General features: G+C 42.4%; 1 protein-coding gene across 3 annotated transcripts in view; it reads left to right on the forward strand.

Annotated features, from left to right (window-relative positions):
• Positions 1 to 23421, forward strand: part of WRNIP1 (WRN helicase interacting protein 1) — an 89414-nt gene that overhangs the window by 54719 nt on the left and 11274 nt on the right. For 2 of the 3 annotated variants that reach the window (XM_069958101.1, XM_069958099.1), the window contains one exon: positions 16755 to 16910. The exons of the other annotated variant lie outside the window; for it this stretch is intronic. In XM_069958101.1, coding sequence (XP_069814202.1) covers positions 16755 to 16910 — 156 coding nt within the window. The remainder of the gene's footprint in view (positions 1 to 16754; positions 16911 to 23421) is intronic. 3 annotated transcript variants of the gene reach the window in all.

Below are 23421 nucleotides of genomic sequence, written 5' to 3' on the forward strand. Positions count from 1 at the left end.
CTAAGGCTATGTGGAAAACATGGATATAGTCATTGGCTGTATCCTTGTTTTCCAGACAACCTTAAGAGCTTTATCCAAGTTCAGCATCCACTGCTAATCAAATGCCGAACGATCGGGTTCGGATGGACCCGAACCCGGTTCGCTCATCTCTAATAGTAACAGAATTGTAGGATCAGGCTACAGAGATTGTAGTCTGTTACCATAAGAACTGGTCTGGACAGGTTCTCCAGTCACACATCAATGAGATTTTGAATTGAGATAAGTATTCAGTGTATGGGCCGTATTAGACGGGCCCGATGACTATAGTAAATGAGTGCCGATCTGCTAGATTGGTGCTGATTTACTGAGCCTATTAGATGACTCAATTATTGTGCCGCAAAGGCTGCACGGAGATTTTTAGCAATGTCCATACAGTATGGAGAAGTAATGTACGATCTTTATTATTTTCTTTGCACATTCATTAGCCATCTGCCTTGCATCACTATTACAAATAATGATGCATGCCTGAGGGCCAAGGATTTCAGGACAGGACCAAAAGACATGATCAGCCGATGATCTTCTTTATTACATGGAGAGATAAACTTTTAGACACTAAAACATATGGAAGGACCAATGTTAAATCTTCCTTTCCCCTTGGTTTAAGTGGAGCTCCAATTGTACACAAAAATTATTACAGTGCAGGAATGTGCACAATAATTATTTTATGAAGGCGATTGCATTGCCGATTTTCTTTTTTTTCAAGTACACTTTTGAGCTGTGCATCAAGGGAGAGAGCTTCCTGCTTTTCTCCTATGATCCCCTTTCCAGTACTTGAATGTAAAGGGCTGGTGTCAGGAAGAAAACTATGTCTATACTCATGCGTTATGGTTAAAGCAGCCCTGGTAAATTGGTTCAGGTGTTTGGAAGTCTGTATAGCAATGGACTGACATTTATTTTTGTTATATCGATTATATCAGTCCTTATAATGTGCACAATCGTAAGTGAACACAGACCAATATTTAATAAATGGTATATGATAACCATATAATGCTCAGTTCAATCAAAGGAGCTTTTCACATAGTATTTGTGTACACCTCCACTCAGTCCTGTACTTATCTATTTGTTTGGTACAAGTAGCACCATGGCTCTCAGCAAGGGTGAACTGAGAACCTTCTCACACAAAAGAGAGGTACTATGTGTCTCCAATTATACAGTTGTACCCTTAGTTTTGTTCAGAGTGTTGTCTCCCTGGTTTATGTATGATGCATCTACACCATTTGCTTGTTTTTCTTAATATTACCATATTAATATTTTGTCATTATGTTCTGAGTTGCTCCAGACGAAACTGGGGTCACTTTATTTACTGCCAATGAGTTCTTGTAAAGGGCTGTATATCTTGCATATTGATTGACTATCTTTGGCCTTCCATACAGCTATATCTTTTGAAGTGTTCACATATCCAGTACACACAGAACAAATGGTTACCCTTACTAGGAAACCTAAATGTTTAAGTATCTACAAACTCTATATTGTATGACAAATGTTAGAGTTTTAGGTATATAGGTATACAAGTGTTATTATTAGAGGTCTAGTTCATACTGGACAGGAGTACTCTTTAAAGAGACAGAAGAAATTGGATCTCTTTTCAGAAAATTAATTGTACCTTTCATCCTGGCAAGAGATGGGCAATGTAGACAGATAAGTCAAGACCTTAAAGCCAGTCCCTGGCTTATTTGCAAAATGGATTGCATTACAGGATTTTTATTTTTTTTCTGTGATGATCTATTTGAAGAACATGACACTTTGCCACTCACTGCCGTATGAGCATATCACAATATACAACAAAATTCCTTGATCGTTCACTGAAATCTCTTGGAGCTAAAACTCATATTTATCATAAGGTGCTGAAAGGGCTTATAGGAATATAGTTTAGCTTTGCTTAAAAAAAATAAAAAATGACCTATTGTTTAAATCTAATTTTTATGTTAAACATTTTAAAGCAATTTAGTTTTCAGCCTGATCACTAGGCTGAATAGGCTTACACTTGGTGTTCAGTAGAAATCTCTTCTCAGGGATTACAATAAAAGGTGACATCTATATGTATATAAGATTGGATCAGACTATTCACAATATAGGGATGGTCAAAGCTTCCTGTTCAATGACCTCTGCACAGGTCACACAACAATCACCTGTAGTAATCTCAAGATCTAAGATCTATAATTGTGCAAATAATTTAGTAACACAATAAAACTGCAATGTGCGAACACAGCCTAGATGTTCTGCAACAGATTTGGGCAGGGAATGTGCAGGGTGGGGGACTGGGATGACCAGCTTAGGGAAAGCATTGCATTCTGGAGCCTGTAGTACTATGTACAACTGCTCAACCAAGAAACAAACAAAATACAGAACAAAACCTCCCAAAACAAATGGATTTTTGGTAGTTTCAAAACTGGGATATACAGGTAAGCAATGCCATATGCTTCTGCAGCAAGTTATTTTTTTTTTGTTTACCTCTACCTGGAGTTTCCCTTTAAAACTGAAAATGTTGGTCCCCTCAAAAATCTGGGTGTAATGGTGGAGGGGATGAGAAAAAGACCAATCTACTAAATAAGCCTATCGGAGAAAAATTTACTTACCCTAGTGCGCAAACACAGATAAATGGTTGAGTCTGTGCAGATGGGGCAAATGTGCACGCATTGTCTCTGTGATCATAAAGCAGTAGCGATCAATTAGACAGTTTGTGTCAAGCAGTAATTGTATGTAAACATGGGTAAATGTAAGGATGTGACAGAGTGGCAAAAAGGATAATCGTGTTTGGCTGTGCCCTTGGCCATACAGCAAGTGAAGTTGCTGGATTGTGTTTCGCAGTAGAATGTTCAACATGTCTACAAGCAGTGGTGTTATACATGTAGCCATGAAACACTACGTCAGAATTGTGGTCAGAAAAGTATCCTAACTAAAAGGGACTGGAGACGAGTTTTACGGCTTGTGGATCATAATAGCTTCTAAACCCGAACTACAGCAGTCAGTGAAGGAAGGTCCTTCCCATCCTGTTAGCGAGCGAACATTGTGACGGGTTATCAAGGCCAGAGGTGGAGTTACACACTAATAAATTATGATTTTCTTGATTTCTTTAGGGGCAACAAATTTTTTGTCCGGTGACCTTGCATTTCTCTCAATATTCATCCCATAACAGATGACATGACTAGGGATGATGTAAATCCTCCCATAAATTTCACCTGCCTAACACAACAATAAGTGAGGCAGCGCCTAAAAAACATTCAAGTCCATAAATCAGTGGGGTAAAAAATGCTTCAGGAAAGGACCTGGGGGTATTGGTGGACAGTAAACTCAACTCAACTTTAGTGAACAGTGCCAGGCAGCGGCTGCCTAATAAAATAATAGGATGCATCAAAAGAGGTATAGATGCTAAAGATGAGAACATAGCTTTGCCTCTTTTTGCCACATATGGGATACTGTGTACAGTTTTGGGCATCGGTATATAAGAAGGACACAGCTGAACTGGAGCGGGTGCAGAGGAGGGCAACAAAGGTCATTAAGAGAATGGGTGGGTTACAGTACCAGGACAGGTTATCAGGCTTGGGGCTATTTACTCTAGAAAAAAAAGACGTCTTAGGGGCGATGTGATCACAATGTACAAATATATGAATAGACAGTACAGAGATCTTTGTAGTGATGTTTTTACTCCTAGGCCTGTAACCATAACAAGGGGGCATCCTCTAAATCTAAAGGAAAGAAGGATTCACTATCAGGACAGATGTGGATTCTTTACTGTACGAGCGGTAAGACTGTGGAACTCTCTGCCACATGATGTTGTCATGGCTATTTCATTAAATAAGTTCAAGGGAGGCCTGGATGCTTTTCTTAAAAAAATTTATATTACAAGTTATGGGCATTAGATTTCATGTGATAGGGCGGTTCTCCAGGGATTGTTCTGATTGCCATTGGAGTCGGGAAGGAATTTTTCTCCTGTGATGGGGCAATTGTCATCTGCCTCATAAGAGTTTTTGCCTTCCTCTGGATCAACATAGTAGGGTTTCTATAGGTTGAACTTGATAAACTCTTGTCTTTTTTTCACCCTTATTAAGTATGTTACTGGTCACTGGTTGCCAGTGATTTTGGGGCTGAAATAAACAATCAGCCGATGATGGTTGTCTTTATTACAGTGATAATTTTCTGAATCGCCTGATTTTGCTGATTATCGCTCCATGTATCAGGGCCCTTAGTTTACTTAGCTGCAGCAGGGCACTGGGGCACTTGAAGCAAAGTTGTAGTATATAACTTTTCCTGCTGATTTAACATTATATATTGGACCGTGTCCATTTAAATTTAGGGTACCAAACACGGGTCAAAGCTGCTGCAGTCTTAACATTTCAGTGGTACCAGTCTCACACTGGAGTGAAAAGGCCAAAGTGAGCTTATTTATTCTTGTAATATGTGCAGTGATTTCACTGTGGCGTGTAACAGATTAGCCAATGGCATCTACCCCATGGCTCTACACAGCCATGCCAGCATAATGCTTACAGATACAATACATTGCACTACACTAGTACTGATTGGAACTAGAAAGTAAAAAGAAAAAATGTTAACTAAAATATAATTTAAAAAAAATATCCCCAGCTTTCTTCCCAAAATAAAATGACATTTGTTATTGTTACAAAATGATTTGTTGCATAAAAAAGAAACCAATTTTTTTGTATATATGAATAAAAAATGGTATCCATAAAAACTAAACATTTTCTCTAAAAAAAATTGCCCACACCCAGCTCTGTCACAAGAAAAATGAGAAAGCTATCTTAGACCGTGGTGACAGTTTTTTGTTGTTGTTTTTTTTTCTGTTCTGTTTTTGTTCTGTTCTATTTTTGTGGGGTTAAAAATAGTATGGCTGTCTTTCTATCTATTTATCTATCTTTACTAATTGTAGTAACCCAGAGAATATATTTTTTTATTTTTACTGTACGATGAATAGTGTAAATGGGGGCTGCGTTCACACTACGTATATTTCAGTCAGTATATTTCAGTCAGTATTGCAACCAAAACCAGGAGTGGATTAAAAACACAGAAAGGATCTGTTCACACAATGTTGAAATTGAGTGGATGGCCGCCATTTAATGGCAAATATTTGCTGTTATTTTAGAACAACGGCTGTTATATTGAAATAATGGCAGTTATTTACTGTTATATGGCGGCCATCCACTCAATTTCAACATGGTTTGGACAGATCCTTTCTGTGTTTTTAATCCACTCCTGGTTTTGGTTGCAATACTGACTGAAATATACTGACTGAAATATACGTAGTGTGAACGCAGCCTTATTATGCAAAAAAAGGTTAATAAAAGTTAGTATTAGTTTAGTTGTTTTAATAAGTTACGCTAGTAAAAACTGGTGATTTTATTCTGAACATAATGCAGAGAACTGCTAAGGACACGTGCTCTTTCCTGGAACCTGGTCTTCCTTGCGTTCCAATAATCGCCTATAAATTTTTATGAACATTGCAGAGATGACAGGTGCTTCTTCAGTGCAGAAGTAGCTATAAATCTGCTGGGTAACAATTTTACTATACTATACAACACCAGTGCATGCTGGCATTATGGAAACAACTTATACTGGAAAGCGAGTGACATCAGATCCAGAAACTGCTTACTATATCATTGGTGGTCTGACGCGCAAACATTGACATATAGTGTGATGTTTTTGCTCATCCTGATTTAAACCACTAAACTACAGTAATCCCAATTATAGTCATTTTTATCATTGTACCCATTCCCATTCCCCCCTGCCGTATGCCTGCTAAAGCTTTGGCTTTCCAGGCATGATGGGAATTGTAGTTTTGGTTGGAACAACTGGATGGCCTGAGCTTGACACCCCTGATCTACGCTGTATACAGATATTCACATTGGGCGCATTTAGGTATGTTTCTATATGCAGAGTCCATCAAAATCCATGATAGCACATATGTAATTGGGTACACTTATGTTTCATGGTCCATACATCATAGACTTAAAGGGGTTAGCCAGCAAAAATCTTTATCTTTCAGATCAACTGTTTTCAGAAGGTTATATTGTTTTTATAATTTGTTACTTCTATTTACAAATCTTATGTCTTCCAGTACTTATCAGTTGCTGTATGCCCTGCAGGAAATGTTGTTGTTTTTTTCAGTCTGACACATTTCTTTCTCCTGCCACCCCGTCCTAGACATTAACTGTGCAGAGCAGGAGATGTTTTATTGGGGATTTGCTGCTACTCTGGACAGTTCCTGTCTCAAACAGATATTTAAGCAGAGAGAGCTGTGTCAGACTGAAAAGAATTCACCACATCCTGCAGGACATACAGCAGCTGATAAATATGGGAAGACTTGAAATTTTTAAATAGAAGTAAATTACAAATCTGTATAAGGCCCCCTTCACACGTCCGGAAAATCCACCCGGATTTCCTATCAGGAAATCCGGACGGATTTCCAGACCCATAGGCTTTAATTAATCACGGACACCCTTCCGGATTTTTCCGGAAGGGTGTCCGTTCCGGAAAATAGATCCGGAAAAAATAGGACATGTCCTATTTTTGTCCGGAATTCCGGCTCGGACGCCCCCATAGAAGCCTATGGGAACGCCGGAACCGCAGACGCTTTCCTGATGCATATCAGGAAAGCACCCGGGGTTCCGCATTGTCTGCCCACCACCCGTACCCCTCTCCCCTGAACCTCACCCGTTGTCTCCTCCGGCTCCGGCCTCCTGCTGTTCCTGGTCTGCTCCGCTGGTTTGCTCCGTTCTCCCGGCCTCTTCCTTCCGCCGCCTCAGGTCTTTCCCGGCCTCCTGCAGCCTGATCCCCATACTGCCCCTCGGACCCCTGGCGCGCCGCGGCATCTCCGTACCGCCGCACCCCCCACCTGGGCCATAGCGCACGCTGCCCAGCACCCTCATTCCGCCCCCGGACCTCAGCAGCCGCCGCACATGCCCTCCGTTACGCCTTCCCCCCCCCCCCCCCCCGGGGGCGGAGCGCACGCCGTCCGACACCCCCATACTGCCCTCCCCCCCACGGACCTCAGTGATCGGCACCCGGCACCCCCATTTTTCTCCCCCCTTCCCCCTCCTCAGCTCAGCACCCTCAGCGACCCCCAATCCCATGCCAGGAGCCCGATCACCACCCCCAGGACCGCGGCACCCCCCACCCCTCACCTCGGGGACCATCAAAAGGAGAAGAGGACTACGGAGGCCAGAGCAGGATCCAGGACAGGTGAGATTATCCCCTAAAACTACTACTCCCATCATGTCCTGCTGACAGTCCATGATGGGAGTTGTAGTTCTGCAACATGTGGCCATTCAGGATGCAGAACTACTTCTCCCATCATGTCCTGCTAACAGTCCATGATGGGAGTTGTAATTCTGCAACAGATTAGAAGATGACACAGTATAGGAAGTGGGAGGCAGGGGCACAGTAGAACTACATCTCCCATCATGGTTTGCATGGTAATACGCAAGACTACATCACATAATGGGAGTTGTAGTTCTGCAACAGATTAGAGGATAATACATGGCATGAGGGGGAGACTGTGAATATGTACAGGAGGGGGACGCATTGGCAGGGTACACGAGGGGGACGTGGTGGCAGGGTACACGACGGGTGATGTGGGTACTTGTGATGTGTGTTGGCATACTACACCATATTGAAATCACTTTTTTTTTCCATCAGGAAATCCTGAAGGCTTTTCCTGATGGTAAAAACGGATTACTGTCAGGAAATCCTGATACTTTCCTGATGACATTTGAGGCCTCCTGATCAGGATTTCCTGACAGTAAAAACTGACATGGACGTGTGAATGGGGCCTAACTTTCTAAAACCTGTTCATTTGAAAGAATTTTTTTTCCGCTGGATAGCCCCTTTATTTCTTCACATACTCATGGCATGTTGCAAGGTATTGTGCTGTAGACTTTGGAGCAGCATATAACAATATAACGCATTGAAAGACAAAATTTTTAAGTGATTTGAAATAGCTCTCCCAACTCTACAACCTGCTGAATCTTCAACTCATGCCTCATTCCCAAAAGCATAGAATTCCTGCATGTTTCATGTATGTAGATGCAGTTAGATAGATTCGCATCAGCCACTCTATAGGGGGGGGGGGTAATAATTGTGGTAAACTATGGTCTTCACACTGCTAAAGTGAAGGTGAATGGCATGTGTTACCTGGTCATGTGGGAATCACAAATTGTACATGCCATGTGCTGACTATGGAGCATCTGGTAGCAGTAATAATGCATACTGGTATCCATCTAGGCAATAATCAGTACAGATTATAGCATTATAGGTATTTTCTTTTAACATTTACATGTGAAAGATCCCATGATTTCTGTCCCAGCTATGATTGAGGTGTTTGAGTATTTTGGTCAGCACCCTTACGGATAAAGTGGTACAGATAGAGTTTCGATAATCAGAACCTCCCACTCCCGCCTTCAAGACTTCTCTCGTGCTGCACCAGTTCTCTGGAACACTTTACGCAAAGACCTCATACTCATACCCAATACTCACAGTTTCAAGCGTGCCCTGAAGACTCATCTAAACTTGATCCTCCTTTTGTTGTCTTCTCACTCTATGGGTGAGATTTATCAAAGGGTGTAAAATTTAGACTTAATAGGGCCCTTTTATAGAAGCAGTAAGACAGGCCCTGGGTATGGAAGAGGTTCAGGAAGACATCGCTCCTAAGGATAGGCCCATCGCTAAGGATAGGCTCTTTGCAGGGCTTAAATCCAAAGAAAAGACAGTCTTCCCTATTCATGAGGCCTTTCAATCTCTGGTTCTGGATGAATGGAAAGAACCCAAAAGAAGGTTTTCTATTTCTGGAGAGATCAGGAGGAGACTGCCATTTAAGAATGAGAACATTCTTAAATGGGATGAAGCGCCAAAAATTGATGCGCAGTTAGCCAAGGTTTCCAAAAAGATGATTCTTTCTTTTGAGGACTCCTCCCAATTAAAAGATCCCATGGATCGCAAGGCAGAAAGTTTATTTAAAAAATCCTGGGATACAAGCTCTTTTTCTATAAATAACATCGCAGCCACCAGTGTGGCACATGCCATGCATGTATGGCTAGATCAGTTGGATGATGATTTAAAGAAGAAAGCCTCTAAGGAGGATATATCTAACTCTATTGTGCTCTTGACAGATGCAGCGGCTTTCTTGGCCGACTCTTCGGCTAAGTCAGTCAGAGCAGCCGCCAGGGATGGAGCCCTTACAACTGCAGCCAGACGAGCACTGTGGCTAAAAGACTGGTCTGGAGATAACAGTTCTAAGACAAAACTATGTAGCATTCCCTTTGAAGGTAACTACTGTATGTCTTCGGAGCAGCCCTGGATACCATCTGTGAAAAATCATCAGATAAGAAGAAGGCCCTTCCAGAAGGTAAAACACCAAAGAAAAAAGAGCCATATAAGAGACCCAGATACCAGGACCATACCAGAGGTAAAGGTAAAACAGGAGGTCGTTGGAGCTACCAGAAGGGGGGGGGGGTAAGAATATTTTTTTACAACCTCAAAGGCTCTCAGGACAAACAAATAACCCAAAATTCTTGGATTCTAGACATAATTCATCACGGTTACAACATAGAATTCACCCAGTCTCCTCCCAAGAGATTCCTGATCTCCCGTCAATCATCCCCACTATTACAGAAGGAACTTGTAATACCAAACAAAAAAAATATAAAAAAATAGGAGAGCGAACTTTACATCTGACAAAATCATAAATATGTATTGTTAAAAAGGGAGCACAAATGTTACTCACGCTGAGGAGGGGAGTTTTGGAACGCTCCCCTCCACCTCCAGGTTCTCCTTCAGAAAGATCTCAGCAGGCATCCAGATCAGTCTTTGTTTCTTGTAGCTACCTTTCAGCATCTGGAGAGAAACACTGGGATTCCTGTATCGATTTCTCAAGTAAATTAGGGTTCTGTATACACTTTACTAGGTTTTATTCATAGCCTAACGCGTATCGAGATATCAAATCTCTTTCTCAAGGACAATGTTCAACAAACACACATGCAAGCATAAAAAGCCCTCCCTTTGCTCCGCCCCCTCATGACCTCATACTGGAACCATTTTACAAAAAAAAAAATGTTAAAAAGGTATAAATACATAAAAACAATAAAAATCTCTTTTCTTATCAATGTGGTTACACTCTTTCCAACATTTCATTTAGACCATTTGGTGTTAGTGTGTTTAGCCTAAATATCCAATAACTCCAATCCAATAACTCTCTTGTTTGCATAACTTCGCAAATCTATGTAACGTTTTTTTTTTTTCTTTTTTTCTATTTTTAGAAGGAACTTGTAAACAGTGTAAACAAGCTGATTCTTTCAGATGTGGTGTCTCCTGTCCCAGTGACGGAAGTGGGAAAGGGACATTACTCCAACCTGTTTCTGGTGAAGTAACCAAACGGGTCGTACAGACTAATAAACTTAAAACCCTTAAACAGGGTAGTAAAGTACAAGAGATTCAAGATGGAATCCATAAGATCTACTATTCCTCTGATTTCAAGAGAAGCAGTGATGGCATCGATAGACCTCACGGATGCGTATTACCACATCCCCATCTATACAACTTTGCAACGTTACCTAAGATTCGCCCTGCAGATGGACGGTAAAGTTCAACACTTTCAATTTAAGGCTCTCCCGTTTGGGATATTTTCAGCTCCCAGGATTTTCACAACTGTCATGGGAGAGGTGGCTTCCTACTTACATTTAACCCTTAGGCGACCCTGGACGTACCCGTACGTCCGGGGCCGCGGTCCAGGGTGGCGCTCGTAGCCCGGGACCGCAGCTATTAGCGGGCACAGATCGATTGCCGTGCCCGCTAATAGAGTAATCGGATGCAGCTGTCAAAGTTGACAGCTGCATCCGATTACCGAATACAGCCGTTCCCTGGTGTCTAGTGGGGAGGATCGCTCCATATATATAACAAGTCAGTTTTACCCCAGGGCGAACGGCGTAAAAAAAAAAATAAAAATAAATGTGTTGGGTTTTTTTTCAATTTCAGCACACTTTGAATTTTTTTCTGGTTTCGCAGTGTACTTTATGCAAAAATTCAGCCTGTCATTGCAAAGTACAATTAGTGGCGCAAAAAATAAGGGCTCATGTGGGTTTCTAGGTGAAAAAATGCAAGTGCTATGGCCTTTTAAGCACAAGGAGGAAAAAACGAAAACACAAAAATTGAAATTGGCCAGGTCCTCTAAGGGTTAAAAGGCATAAGCATTGTATGTTATCTGGATGATCTTTTAATTTCACATACTCCTCAGAACCTTATCCAAAACCTAGAGGTGACATCAAACCTTCTGAGGAACCTGGGATGGCTGATAAACAAAGAAAAATCTGACTTGGTGCCAAGCACACAAAAGGTATTTCTGGGAATCCTTTTGGATTTCTCCAGACAAATGTCTTATCTCCCTACAGATAAAAAGTTATCTCTGATCGGGAAGGTAAATAGCTTCAGGAGGAAGAAGTCATGGAAAATCCGTGAAGCCATGTCACTGTTGGGATCTTTTACAGCCTGCATCCCAGCTGTACTGTGGAGCCAGGCCCACTCCAGAGTATTGCAAGGACAAATTCTTTCTGCTGGAATCATCAGCAGACAGGTCTGGACAAACTAATGTCTATTTCTCCAAAGGTCCTAAAATCCCTCAGATGGTGGCAATGTCCAGAAAATCTCTCAAAAGGGGTCCATTGGAATCCGAATCCCAGAATTACCATGACTACAGATGCAAGCCTATCGGAATGGGGAGCCCAAGTAGAAGGCCGTCTCCTCCAGGGCCAATGGTCTCAAGAAACAAGATCCAGGTCTTCCAACTTCAGAGAGTTATTGGCAGTCTGGATGTCTTTTAAACAGGCAGAAGATATGCTGAGACAGTGTCACGTTCAGATTTTATCAGACAACATCACAACAGTTGCCCATCTGCGCCATCAGGGCAGTGCGAAGAAGAACATCTCAGCAAAAATCTTCCTTTGGGCAGAGGAGAATATCTTATCTCTCAGTGCCACACATCTCAAAGGTTCATAAAATGTCAGTGCGGACTATCTGAGCAGGCACATAGTTCACCCAGGAGAATGGTGCCTCAGCGACAAAATCTTCCGGCAATTAACCTACAGATGGGGTCATCCAGTAGCGGACCTATTTGCCAATGCTCAAAGCAAGAAGACTCCAGATTTCTTCTCTCTGGACCTCAGAGACGGGGCGAAGGGGATAGATGCGCTATCCCAACTATGGAATTTCAGCCTGGCGTATGCTTTCCCTCCAATTCCTCTGATACCAAGAACCCTCCAGAAAAATTCTGAAGGAGAAGGCCTCGGTAATACTCATTGTACCTTTCTGGCCGAGAAGATCTTGGTTCAGACTTCTCCAAAGTCTTGCAGTAGAACCCCCAATTCTTCTCCTGGAAGAACCGGATCTTCTTTTTCAGGACCCTCTTTTCATCCCGACCTACGGACACTCAAATTATCAGCATGGATCCTGAGATGTGCATGCTGAGAAGTAGGGGTCTTTCTGATGTCGTAATTTCTACACTTCAGAAGAGTTGGAAACAAATATTGCGCAAATACTTGACTTTCTCCAAGCAGGTCTTATGAAGGGCCTAAACCTGCTACACTAAAGATTTAGGTGGCGTCTCTCTCTGCAATCTATGATTGCTCTATTGCAGACCACAGGTGGATAAAGAAATTCATGAGAAGTGCACAGCGTCAGTCTCCTTCCCAAAAGAACCTACATCCACCTTGGGATCTCAACACTGTCCTTGAGGGACTCACCCGAGCACCCTTTGAACCTTTGGAGGAAGCAGATATAAAATTACTCTCTTACAAGACTGCCTTTCTAGTGGCCATAGTGTCTGCACGAAGAGTGGGAGAACTGCAGGCTCTTACTATTTGTGAACCATATTTAATATTACAGGAGGATAGAATTGTATTAAAGACCGATTAAAATTTCCTCCCAAAAGTCGTGTCCTCTTTCCATCAGTCTCGGGACATAATTTTACCATCGTTCTGCTCTTCACCAAAAAATGACTTGGAACGAAAATTCCATACACTTGACCTAAGAAGGACTATTCTTCAATATGTAGATATTTGCAGTCCTTGGAGGAAGGACCAGTCATTATTTATACAGTTCCAAGGTAAAAAAAAAAATAGGGAAAAAAGTATCCAAAAGTGTGTTAGCACGATGGATTTGTAATGTTATTGAACAGACGTACAGTCTTCAGAACCTGACTTCACCTCTACAAATCCGAGCCCATTCCACCAGAGCTGTCTCTACCACCTGGGCAGAAAGAGCTTCCGCTTCCATTGACCAGATCTGTCGGGCAGCCACTTGGTCCTCCCCGCACACCTTTACGAAGCACTATAGACTACATGGTTGGCATTTTCTTGTGGTGCCGTCGTGAAGATGAGGAAAGAAAAAAGTATTAGTCTTACCGTTTAGACTGTTTCTCTGAAATCTTCACGACAGCACCAACACCCCACCCTATACTGTGTGTGTGTATATGTATGTATGTATGTATTTTTATATATATATTAGTACTCACGTGGTGGCAGAAGTGGTTATAATACACTCGTGATTGTGGGAAGGGGAGGTGCTTTTAACCTCTCGTGTTGTGCTTTTCCGGTCCCTAGGAAACGAGTTAACTCTTGTGGTGCTGCCGTGAAGATTTCGGAGAAACAGTCTTACCGGTAAGACTAATACTTTTTTTTGTCTCCCACTGGAAAAGCTTTATGTTGTCAGTGAATAGACATCATGACGCCTGCAGCACTGGCACAACACATGCAGATGCCTGGGTATATTGTTGCAGTCCTAATCTGCAAGTTGAAAACATGAATGCAAGCCCATAGGGCCAACACATTGTTAACCTTGTCATGATAATGAGGACATACCAGTGGGCTCTACTGTGAGAATATAGGGTAAAAATAGGTATCATTAGATATCTTTGTCTATGCTGTTTAACCATTATGAAGCTATCTGAATGTAAATGTTTTAAAGATTTTTATTTAAAGATTTATGTGAAGGTACGATTGTACCTCTGCAGCCTGTTAACGTTGTAAAATTATGCAGCCTGACAAAGGTTAACTTTAGGCTATGTTTTACACAATATTTTTGTCAGTATTTTGCAACCGAAACCAGGAGTTGTTTGAAAACACAGAAAGGCTATGTTCACACATTGTTTAAACTGAGTGGATGGCCGCCATTTAATGACAAATAACAGCCGCATTATAAACTAAACTAATAAAACCAAACAGTTGTACTGTTCATACCTGTTGAACACATTAAAGGGGAACTCCAGGTAGAGGTTAAAAAAAAATGAAACTTCTGCAGAAGCATATGGCATTACTTACCTGTTTATCCCAGTTTTGAAACTACCAAAAATCCATTTGTTTGGGGGGGGGTTTGCTCTGTATTGTGTTTCTGTCCTTCCTGGTTTAGCATTTCCCAGAATGCAATGCTTTCCCTCAGCTGACTATCACAGTCCCCCACTTATCACAATCAGTAAAATTAGTGCTGCACCTGCTTCTGGACGGTCAGAGATGGTGAATCACTTGGGATTGGGGGATCCAGCCAAGCCTCCTGTGACATCACGTCCTGCCCCCTGTCTGCATCATCAGCAAATACACACAATGTGAGACAGAGGCATAGAAGATTTGTCTCCTAAGGTGGGAGAGCAATGGGAGCAGGAGACAATGTGAATTGGCACAGGGGCCATTTTTTCACTTCCTGCATTTCTATCAGCTACCCGTGTGGCAGAACTGTACAGGTATAGTAATACATTGTATAGACACATCTATATAACTTTTAATGTACTTTTAATAGAAAACAAGTTTTTCTTATCTGGAGTTCCCCTTTAAAGGGGTTATCCAGTGCTACAAAAACATGGCCACTTTCTTTCAGAGACAACATGACTCTTGTCTTTGGTTCAGGTGGGGTTTGTAATTAAGCTCCATTCACTTCAATGGAACTAAGTAACAAAACTCCACCCAAACTGGAGACAAGAGTGGGGCTGTCTCTGGAAGAAAGTGGCCATGTTTTTGTAGCACTGGATAACCCCTTTAGGTTACAAACACACTTGGCGGGTCTGCAGCGAGTCTCCATGCTGCGTTTTTGCAGCGAGACTCGCTGCAGATCCCGGCCCTATACTTTTAATGGCAGACAAACACGCAGCAGGGATGTACATCCCTGCTGCGAGTTTGTCTGCAGCCCTCCCAATTAACCCCCCGGCCGCCGGAGCGGATACTTCACCTGATCCCGGCTCCGGAGGTTCCCGATGTCTTCAGCAAGCCGGAGCAGGGACCAGGTGAAGTATATGCTCCAGCCAGCCGCCCGCAGCCCCAGCCGCCCGATCGCCCCCCCGCAGCACCGATCGCACGAACCCCCCCCCCCCCCCCAGCAGCACCGATCGCACGCCCCCCCCCCCCCCCCGCAGCCCCGGCCGCCCGATCGCCCCCCGGCAGCACCGATCGCCCACCTACAGCCCGATCGGTGCTGCGGGGGGGCGAGCGATTGGTGCTGCGGGGGGGGGGGGGGGGCGTGCAATCGGTGCTGCGGGGGGGGACGTGCGATCGGTGCTGCGGGGGGGGGGCGTGCGATCGGGCGGCTGGCTGGAGCATATACTTCACCTGGTCCCCGCTCCGGCTTGCTGAAGACATTGGGAACCGCCGGAGTCGGGATCAGGTGAAGTATCAGCTCCGGTGGCCGGGGGGTTAATGGGGTGGGCTGCAGACAAACTCGCAGCATGGATGTACATCCCTGCTGCGTGTTTGTCTGCCATTAAAAGTATAGGGCCGGGATCTGCAGCGAGTCTCGCTGCAAAAACGCAGCATGGAGACTCGCTGCGGACCCGCCAAGTGTGTTTGTAACCTTAAACAAATCCACAGTACATAAAAGGTGGAAAAGGGGAGTCCCAGCAGTCAGGCCGTATCACACAGATATTTATCACCTATCCTGTGGATAGTTTTCAGGTTGTAATCTTAGGATAACCCCTGTATAAATAGGTATAGAGCTGCAGTATTTATGGAGAAAAACTTGTTTGCTTGCTAATTCTTTTGGTTCCCTGGCTTAGTACATTAGGATAAACAACATAAAATAAGTTATTAAAAGCCGCCTCCGTGGTATGTAAATGTATCATTTATTGGTATGCTTCCAGGGATAATCATACTCGGCCCAGGAAGCAGCCATTTATTTGCACTGTCTGGTGTTCTGTTTATTACTCGTCTCTCAGCGTTGCAGCTGTTTCTTTAATGCTTCTATATGTGCTAAACATCTGAAATGCTCATTCATCAAGGTTTACCCCCCCCCCCCCCCCCGGAGAGAAATAGCACAAGAGTATCATGTGCTCTCGCCCAAATTGAGCCTTAGCTAAGACTTATAAGTAGGGATGGTCCGAATATGCCGAGGTTCGGGTTCGTATGAACCCAAACGATCGGCATTTGATTCCCGCTGTCTGCCCGCTCCGTGCAGCGGGTGGATACAGCGGGAGGACCGTCTGGAAAACTGGGATACAGCCTATGGCTATGGCTGTATCTCAGTTCTCCAGGCGGTCCTTCCGCTGTATCCACCATCTCCACGGAGAGGGCAGACAGCGGGAATCATTTCCGAGGGTTCGGGTTCGTACGAACCCGACCCAAACTAGGTTCGGAATATCCCTACTTATAAGGGGTAAAACAGTAGTGAACATATATATGTTTTAATTGTTTGAGATTGTGACTTATTTTTATATGTTCCTCTATCATTTCACATTGTAGGAGAAGAACACTATAACTGTATATCTGCTCTACACAAGTCCATGCGTGGATCAGATCAGAATGCCTCACTATATTGGCTTGGGCGAATGCTCCAAGGTGGAGAAGACCCACTATATGTGGCTAGGCGTCTTGTCAGATTCGCAAGTGAAGATATAGGTATTTTCTTTTCTTTTCTTGTGTCATCAGATTTTTTTTTTATGTGTTAAGGGCCTTATACACTGGCTGATTTTTGTGGAAAAAAAAAGTTGAATTGTTTGAATTTAAACAATAATCTTCTGGTGTAAAAGTGGTAACGGTAAAAATGCTGAACAAAAATTAGTTAATTGTTCTCAGTGTTTTATCTGTACTTGTAAAAGGACCCCTAGGGGGAGTTCAGTGGCTGCGATGGGGCAGCGCACTGACTGGCTGAGCGGGACTTTCAGGCGCAGGGAACCCCCAAAGCAAGCTGAAGCACAGATCCATAATGTCTGTACCGGGCCGTAGGGGGTTAAAGGTGCTGCCTTTTGCATACCGTCATTGTCATCCCGCTGCAAGTATGTAACCTCATTGAAAGTGACAGGGAAGGATCCGCAGTGGATTTTGCTGCAAACTCGCTGTGTGAAATCTTCAGCGGATCGTTAGGTGTGAACCCAACCTTAGTAAAGGTTAAATGGTTATTCTGTTTACACGTGGCATTTTTTATGCATTTTACCATGATTTCTCTGCTGTTTTTCCGTTTTTACTGCGATTTCACCAAAATTGCAGGAAAAATTGAGCTATAGCCTGGGTCTCGTTTATACCAACGATGTTCAATGGAGTTGAGATCAGGTTCAAAATCTTCATCACCAAACTCACCCAACCATGCCTACTGGAACAGAAAAGGGCCTTCCACAAGTTGAAAGCATACAATTGTCTAAAATGACTCGGTATATGGAACATATACAGCTTTTGCGTTGTATGAACTCTATACTTGTACACAGCCTATATGATTCTTTCTTGCAGACTGCCTTGTATGTGCTCTCCTCTTTAACTGTAGCCTCTGTGAGCTGTCCACTAGAGTTTCTCTCTACTATCTGAGCCTGATCTGTAACCGCACCCTGCTACTATCTGTAAAGGGCCTTTTGCACAGGCCTATTATAGTGCAAAAAGTTGTTAAATCGTTCTAATTCAAGCAATATTCTTCAGTTCAGCAATGATCAAATGATGAACAAATATTTGTATGTTTATTGCGTCTTTTCAGCTAACTTCAAAATCAATAATTGTTAATCGTTTGCAAGTCTTTCAGTGTAAGCCCCCATTGTTATTGGTATTTCACAGGGATCAGTATATATTATGATCATATTAATGGCTTTTCATAGCGATTTATCTTTTCACCTGAACGCCTATCATTTAATCCTTTAAGGACCAAGCTAATTTCCGTTTTTGCGCTTTAGTTTTTTTTCCTCCTCGCATTTAACCCCTTCATGACCGAGGTCATTGGTACATTGGTTGGGGTGTCATTTTTTTGCGCCATGATCTCTGGTGTTTATTAGTATCATATTGGTGCAAAGAAAAATTTTGATTGCTTTTTATACATAATTTTAAAAAATCCTTCCCGCCCCCCCCCCCCCCCCCCCGTTTATGCCGTTTACGCCGTTTACTGCGCGGTAATAATAATGTTATATTTAAATAGATCAGACAATTCTGCACGCTACAATATGTAATATGTTCTTTTTGTTTTTTTTTTTTACATATTTTTATTTTTATAATGGGCACGGAGGTGTTTTTAAACTTTTTATTGAGGGGTTTATAGTTTTTTTTTATATTTTTAAAAACTTTTTCAATTTTTTTTACCCTTTTTATTTTACATTTAAACATGCAATCATTACAGTGCAAAGAAGAAATAATAAGAAGTGGCACTCACTGCATCTACTGGTGTAAAGTACTTTTTATTCAATCACAAAATCACTGCATGGGATGGAGAGCAACTGCAAGTGCATCTAGCAGTGATCAGCTGAACAGTTTGAGTGGTGCCGTACTGTGTTCTCTGGGATACAAACATGCAATCAATAGATTGCATATACTAATCTATGCTATGCCATAGCATAGCATAGATATGTACTACCAACGATCTGTACATAGTCTGTCTGAGAGCAGACTCTATCTACAGAATGCCGATCCAGCAGGATGGAGGTAAGTGTCTTACCCCCGCCCATCAGGCTGTATATTTTGCTTTGGCAAAACTGCCATGGCCTCGGTCATTCAGCGCAAGCAGAAGTCAGGCAAAACTGCTGTGAGGGCGTTATATCACATTTTCTAATTAACCCCTTCCTTGCCAGGCCAATTTTGATTTTTGTGTTTTTGTTTTTTCCTCATGTTTAAAAGGCCACAGCGCTTGCATTTTTTCACCTACAGACCCACATAAGCCCTTATTTTTTGCGCCACTAATTGTACTTTGCAGTGGCAGACTTAATTTTTGCATAAAATATGCTGTGAAAGCAGAAAAAAATTTATATGCGCAGTAAAGTTGAAAATAAAACTCAATATTTTTATTTGGGGTTTTGTGTTTACGCCATGTGCCATATGGTAAAATTGACTTGTTAGCTATGTTCCTCGAGTTGATACGATTACAACTTTATGCAACTTGCATAACTTTTATTTTATTTGACTGCTTTTAAAAAAACTAAAACCTTTTAAAAAAAACTAAATTTTCCTTAAAATTGTCATTCCGCTTTTATCCTTTGTCTATGGGGCTATGTGAGGTGTCATTTTTTGCTCCATGATGTGTACTTTCTATCTTACTTGCGTATATGCGACTTTTTGATCTCTTTTTATCACAATTTTTCTGGATTTGATGTGACCAAAAATGTGCAATTTTGCACTTTGGATTTTTCTGGTGCTTACGCTGTTTACCGTGCGAGATCAGAGATGTGATAATTTAACAGTTTGGGCGATTACGCACGCTGTGACACCTAATATGTTTGTTTATTTAATTTTATTTATAAAATGGGGGGAAAAATCTGACTTTTACTAGGGCAGGGGATTTTTTTTTATTAACTTTTTTTTTTCCCCACTTACAGTAATTAGAAGCCCCCTGGGAGACTTCTATATACACTTCACTGATCTCCCACCAATGCTGTGTATATAATAGAGCATTGATCCATCTGATCTGCTGCAGACCAGATACATGGATTGCCGAGCTGGGATCAGTGTCATTCCGACGCTGAGCCCCAGCCCGGCAAGTATATTGGAGGGGAGATCCGGCCACTAGACACCAGGGAAGGGGCTGTAAAGGACGTTTAAATGCAGCTGTCATGCTTGACAGCTGCATTTAACTGTCCTAACTAGCGGGTGCCGAGTTCGTCCGTGCCCGCTAATAGCCATGGTCCCAGGCTGCAGAAAGCAGCCAGGATCGCGGCAGTTCTGAGCGGGGTCACAGTGTGACCCTTCTCTGAACCTCCCCACCCGCTGCAGGACGTGCCAGTAAGTCCTGCGGAGGGAATGGGTTAAATATATCTTTTATATCTAAATAAATTATTTACCATTTTAAATAAAGTGATCTTACATTATTTTCCCCTTATGTATTCCATATTCTTACACAAAGAAAAGAATACACACTATTAGCTTACGATGAGGCATATCCCCTACTGGCGCCACCAAAAAAGGATAAACAGATTCCACAGCACTTTACATTTCTGGGGGTACATACATAGACATAAAGAGACATAACATAGAAAAACAAGTAATTATAAACCATACATGAGTGAGGGTCCTGCTCACAAGAGCTTACAGACTATCAGGAAAGGGTTGGAGGCAAAAGTGCTTGGCTGTTACTATGCATCTTTGAACTCCAGTCTGTAACTCTTCGTAATAAGACACCTCATGGCCAATTTGCTGTAGTTGCTTAACCCCTTAAGGACAGAGCTTGAAATGGCCTTAATGACAGAGACAAATTTTATGAATATGACCAGTGTCACTTTATTCATTAATAGCTTCGGGATGCTTTTACCTATCCGTCTGATTCTGAGATTGTTTTCTCGTGACATATTGTACTTTACATTTCTGGTAAATTGGAGTCGATACTCATAACAAATCTTTATGAAAAAAACCCAAATAATGTGAAAAAATGTGAAAAAAATGCATTTTTCCAACTTTGAAACTTTTTTGCGTATACAGAAAGTGGTTATACCACATAAATTATATATTAAATAGCATTAGCAACATGTCTACTTTATGTTGGCGGCATTTATTAAACTATCTTTCATCTTTTTTTAGACAATAGGAAGCTTAAAACATTAGCAGCAAATTTCCAAATTTTCAGTAAAATTTCAAAATCAGATATTTTTAGGGACCTGTTCAGGTTTAAAGTGTATTTGAGGGGCCTGTATGTTAGAAAGCCCCACAAAGCACCCCATTTCAGAAACTGCACCCCCCAAACTCTGCAAAAGCATATCCAGAAAGTGTTTTAACCCTTTAGGGGAGTCACAGAAATAAAAGCTAAGTGTGTAAGGAATTAGAAAATTTTAATTTTCTGTGCAGAGATTTTATTGTAATCCAATATTTTTCATAATTATAAACCTATTACCAGAGAAATGCACCCCAATAATTATTGTCCCGTTTCTGCAGTTTATAGAAATACCCCATATGTGACCCTATTGCGCTATTTGACGCAACCACAAGCCTCAGATATAAGGGAGCGCCTAGTGAATTTCAACGCCTCTGTTATATTTGGTCATTTCTGACTGTACCACTTCAGGTTGGCAGAGGCTCTGGGGTGCCAAAACCTAAAAAACACCCCTAAAGGGACACCATTTAGAAAACTACACCCCTCAAGGAATGTAACAAGGGGTGCGGTGAGCATTTGGACCCCACAGGTGCTTCACAGATTTTCGGAACAATATGGCGTGAAAAAAGAAAAATTTATTTTTTACACTAAAACGTTGTTCTAGCCTTCAATTTTTCATTTTCTTAAAGGGATAAGAGGCAAAAAAAGACAAAAAATGTGTAGCGCAGTTTCTCCCGAGTACGGAAATACCCCACATGTGGCGATAAAGTGCCAAGGGGGCGCAGGACGAGCCTCCAAAGGGAAGGAGCGCCAATTGGCTTTTGGAAGCTGAATTTCACTGAAAAGGATTTCAAGGGCCATGTCGAATTTACAGAGCCCTCGTGCTGCCAAGACACTGGAAACCCCCCACAAGTGACTCCATTCTGGAAACTACACCCCTCAAGGAATCTAACAAGGGGTTCAGTGAGCATATGGACCCTACTGGTGACGGGCACAAATGTGGAACAATGTGACGTGAAAGGGAAAAATTTCATTTTTTCACTTTCATGGCACAAATGTGCCCGTCATCAAGGGGTCCATATCCTCATTGTACCCCTTGCTAGATTCCTTGAGGGGTGCAGTTTCCAGAATGGGGTCACTTGTGGGGGGTTTCCAGTGTTTTGGCAGCACGAGGGCTCTGTAAATGCGACATGGCGTTCATCATCCATTCTAGCCAAATCCAACCTCCAAAATCCAAATGGCGCTCCTTCCCTTCGGAGGCTTGCCCTGCATCCACATGGCGCTTTATGTCCACATGTGGGGTATTTACGGACTCGGGGGGAAATTGCTCTACACATTTTGTTTTTTTTCTCCTCTTTTAACCCCTTTTGAAAATGATAAATTCAAGGCTAAACCAACATTATAGTGTAAAAAATGTAATATTTCATTTTCACGCCACATTGTTCCACATTTGTGTCCGTCACCAGTGGGGTCCATATGCTCACTACACCCCTTGTTACATTCCTTGAGGGGTGCAGTTTCCATAATGGGGTCACTTGTGGGGGGTTTCAACTGTCTTGGCAACACAGGGGCCTTTTGAATGCAACAAGGCCCCTCGAAATCCATTCCATCCAAATCCAGCCTTCAAAAACCAAATGGCGCTCCTTCCCTTCGGAGGCTTACCCTGCACCCGCATGGCGCTTTATGTCCATGTGGGGTATTTCCGTACTCAGGGGAAATTGCTCTACACATTAAATGTTTTTTTTTATCTTTTAACCCCTTGTGAAAATGAAAAAATCATGACAAGATTAATGATTTAGAGTAAAAATTTTACAAAAATTACACTAAATGTTGGTCTAGCCTTGATTTTTTTCCATTTCCACAAGGGGTTAAAAAAGAAAATGAACACAAAACGTGTAGGGTAGTTTCCCCTGAGTACGAAAATACCCCACATGTGGGCATAATGTGCCATATGGGCACAGGGCAAGTCACCAAAGGGACAGAGCGCCATTTAGAGGCTGGAATGGAGGATGGAGGCCATGTCGCAATTACAAAGCTCCTGTGCTGCCAGGACAGTAGAAACCCCCGACAAGTGACCCCATTCTGGAAATTACACCCCATAAGGAATCTAACAAGGGGTGCAGTGAGCATATGGACCCCACTGGTGACGGGCACTTACGTAGAACATGTGCAGAGAAAATAAAAAAAAAATTTTTTTTTCATTTTCACGTCCCAAATGTGGCCGTCACCAGGGGGCCATATCCCCGCTGCCCCACTTGTTAGATTCCTTATGGGGTGTAGTTTCCAGAATGGGGTCACTTGTGGGGGGTTTCTACTGTCCTGGCCGCACAGAGGCTTTGTAATTGCATCATGGCATCCTCTAATGGGAATGGCGGCCATACCTACTTAGCTGGGGAAAAGGGACAATTCTAATTTATTTGGGGG

Source organism: Dendropsophus ebraccatus, chromosome 2 (assembly GCF_027789765.1).
Source record: "Dendropsophus ebraccatus isolate aDenEbr1 chromosome 2, aDenEbr1.pat, whole genome shotgun sequence".
NCBI classification, from domain to species: Eukaryota; Metazoa; Chordata; class Amphibia; order Anura; family Hylidae; genus Dendropsophus; species Dendropsophus ebraccatus.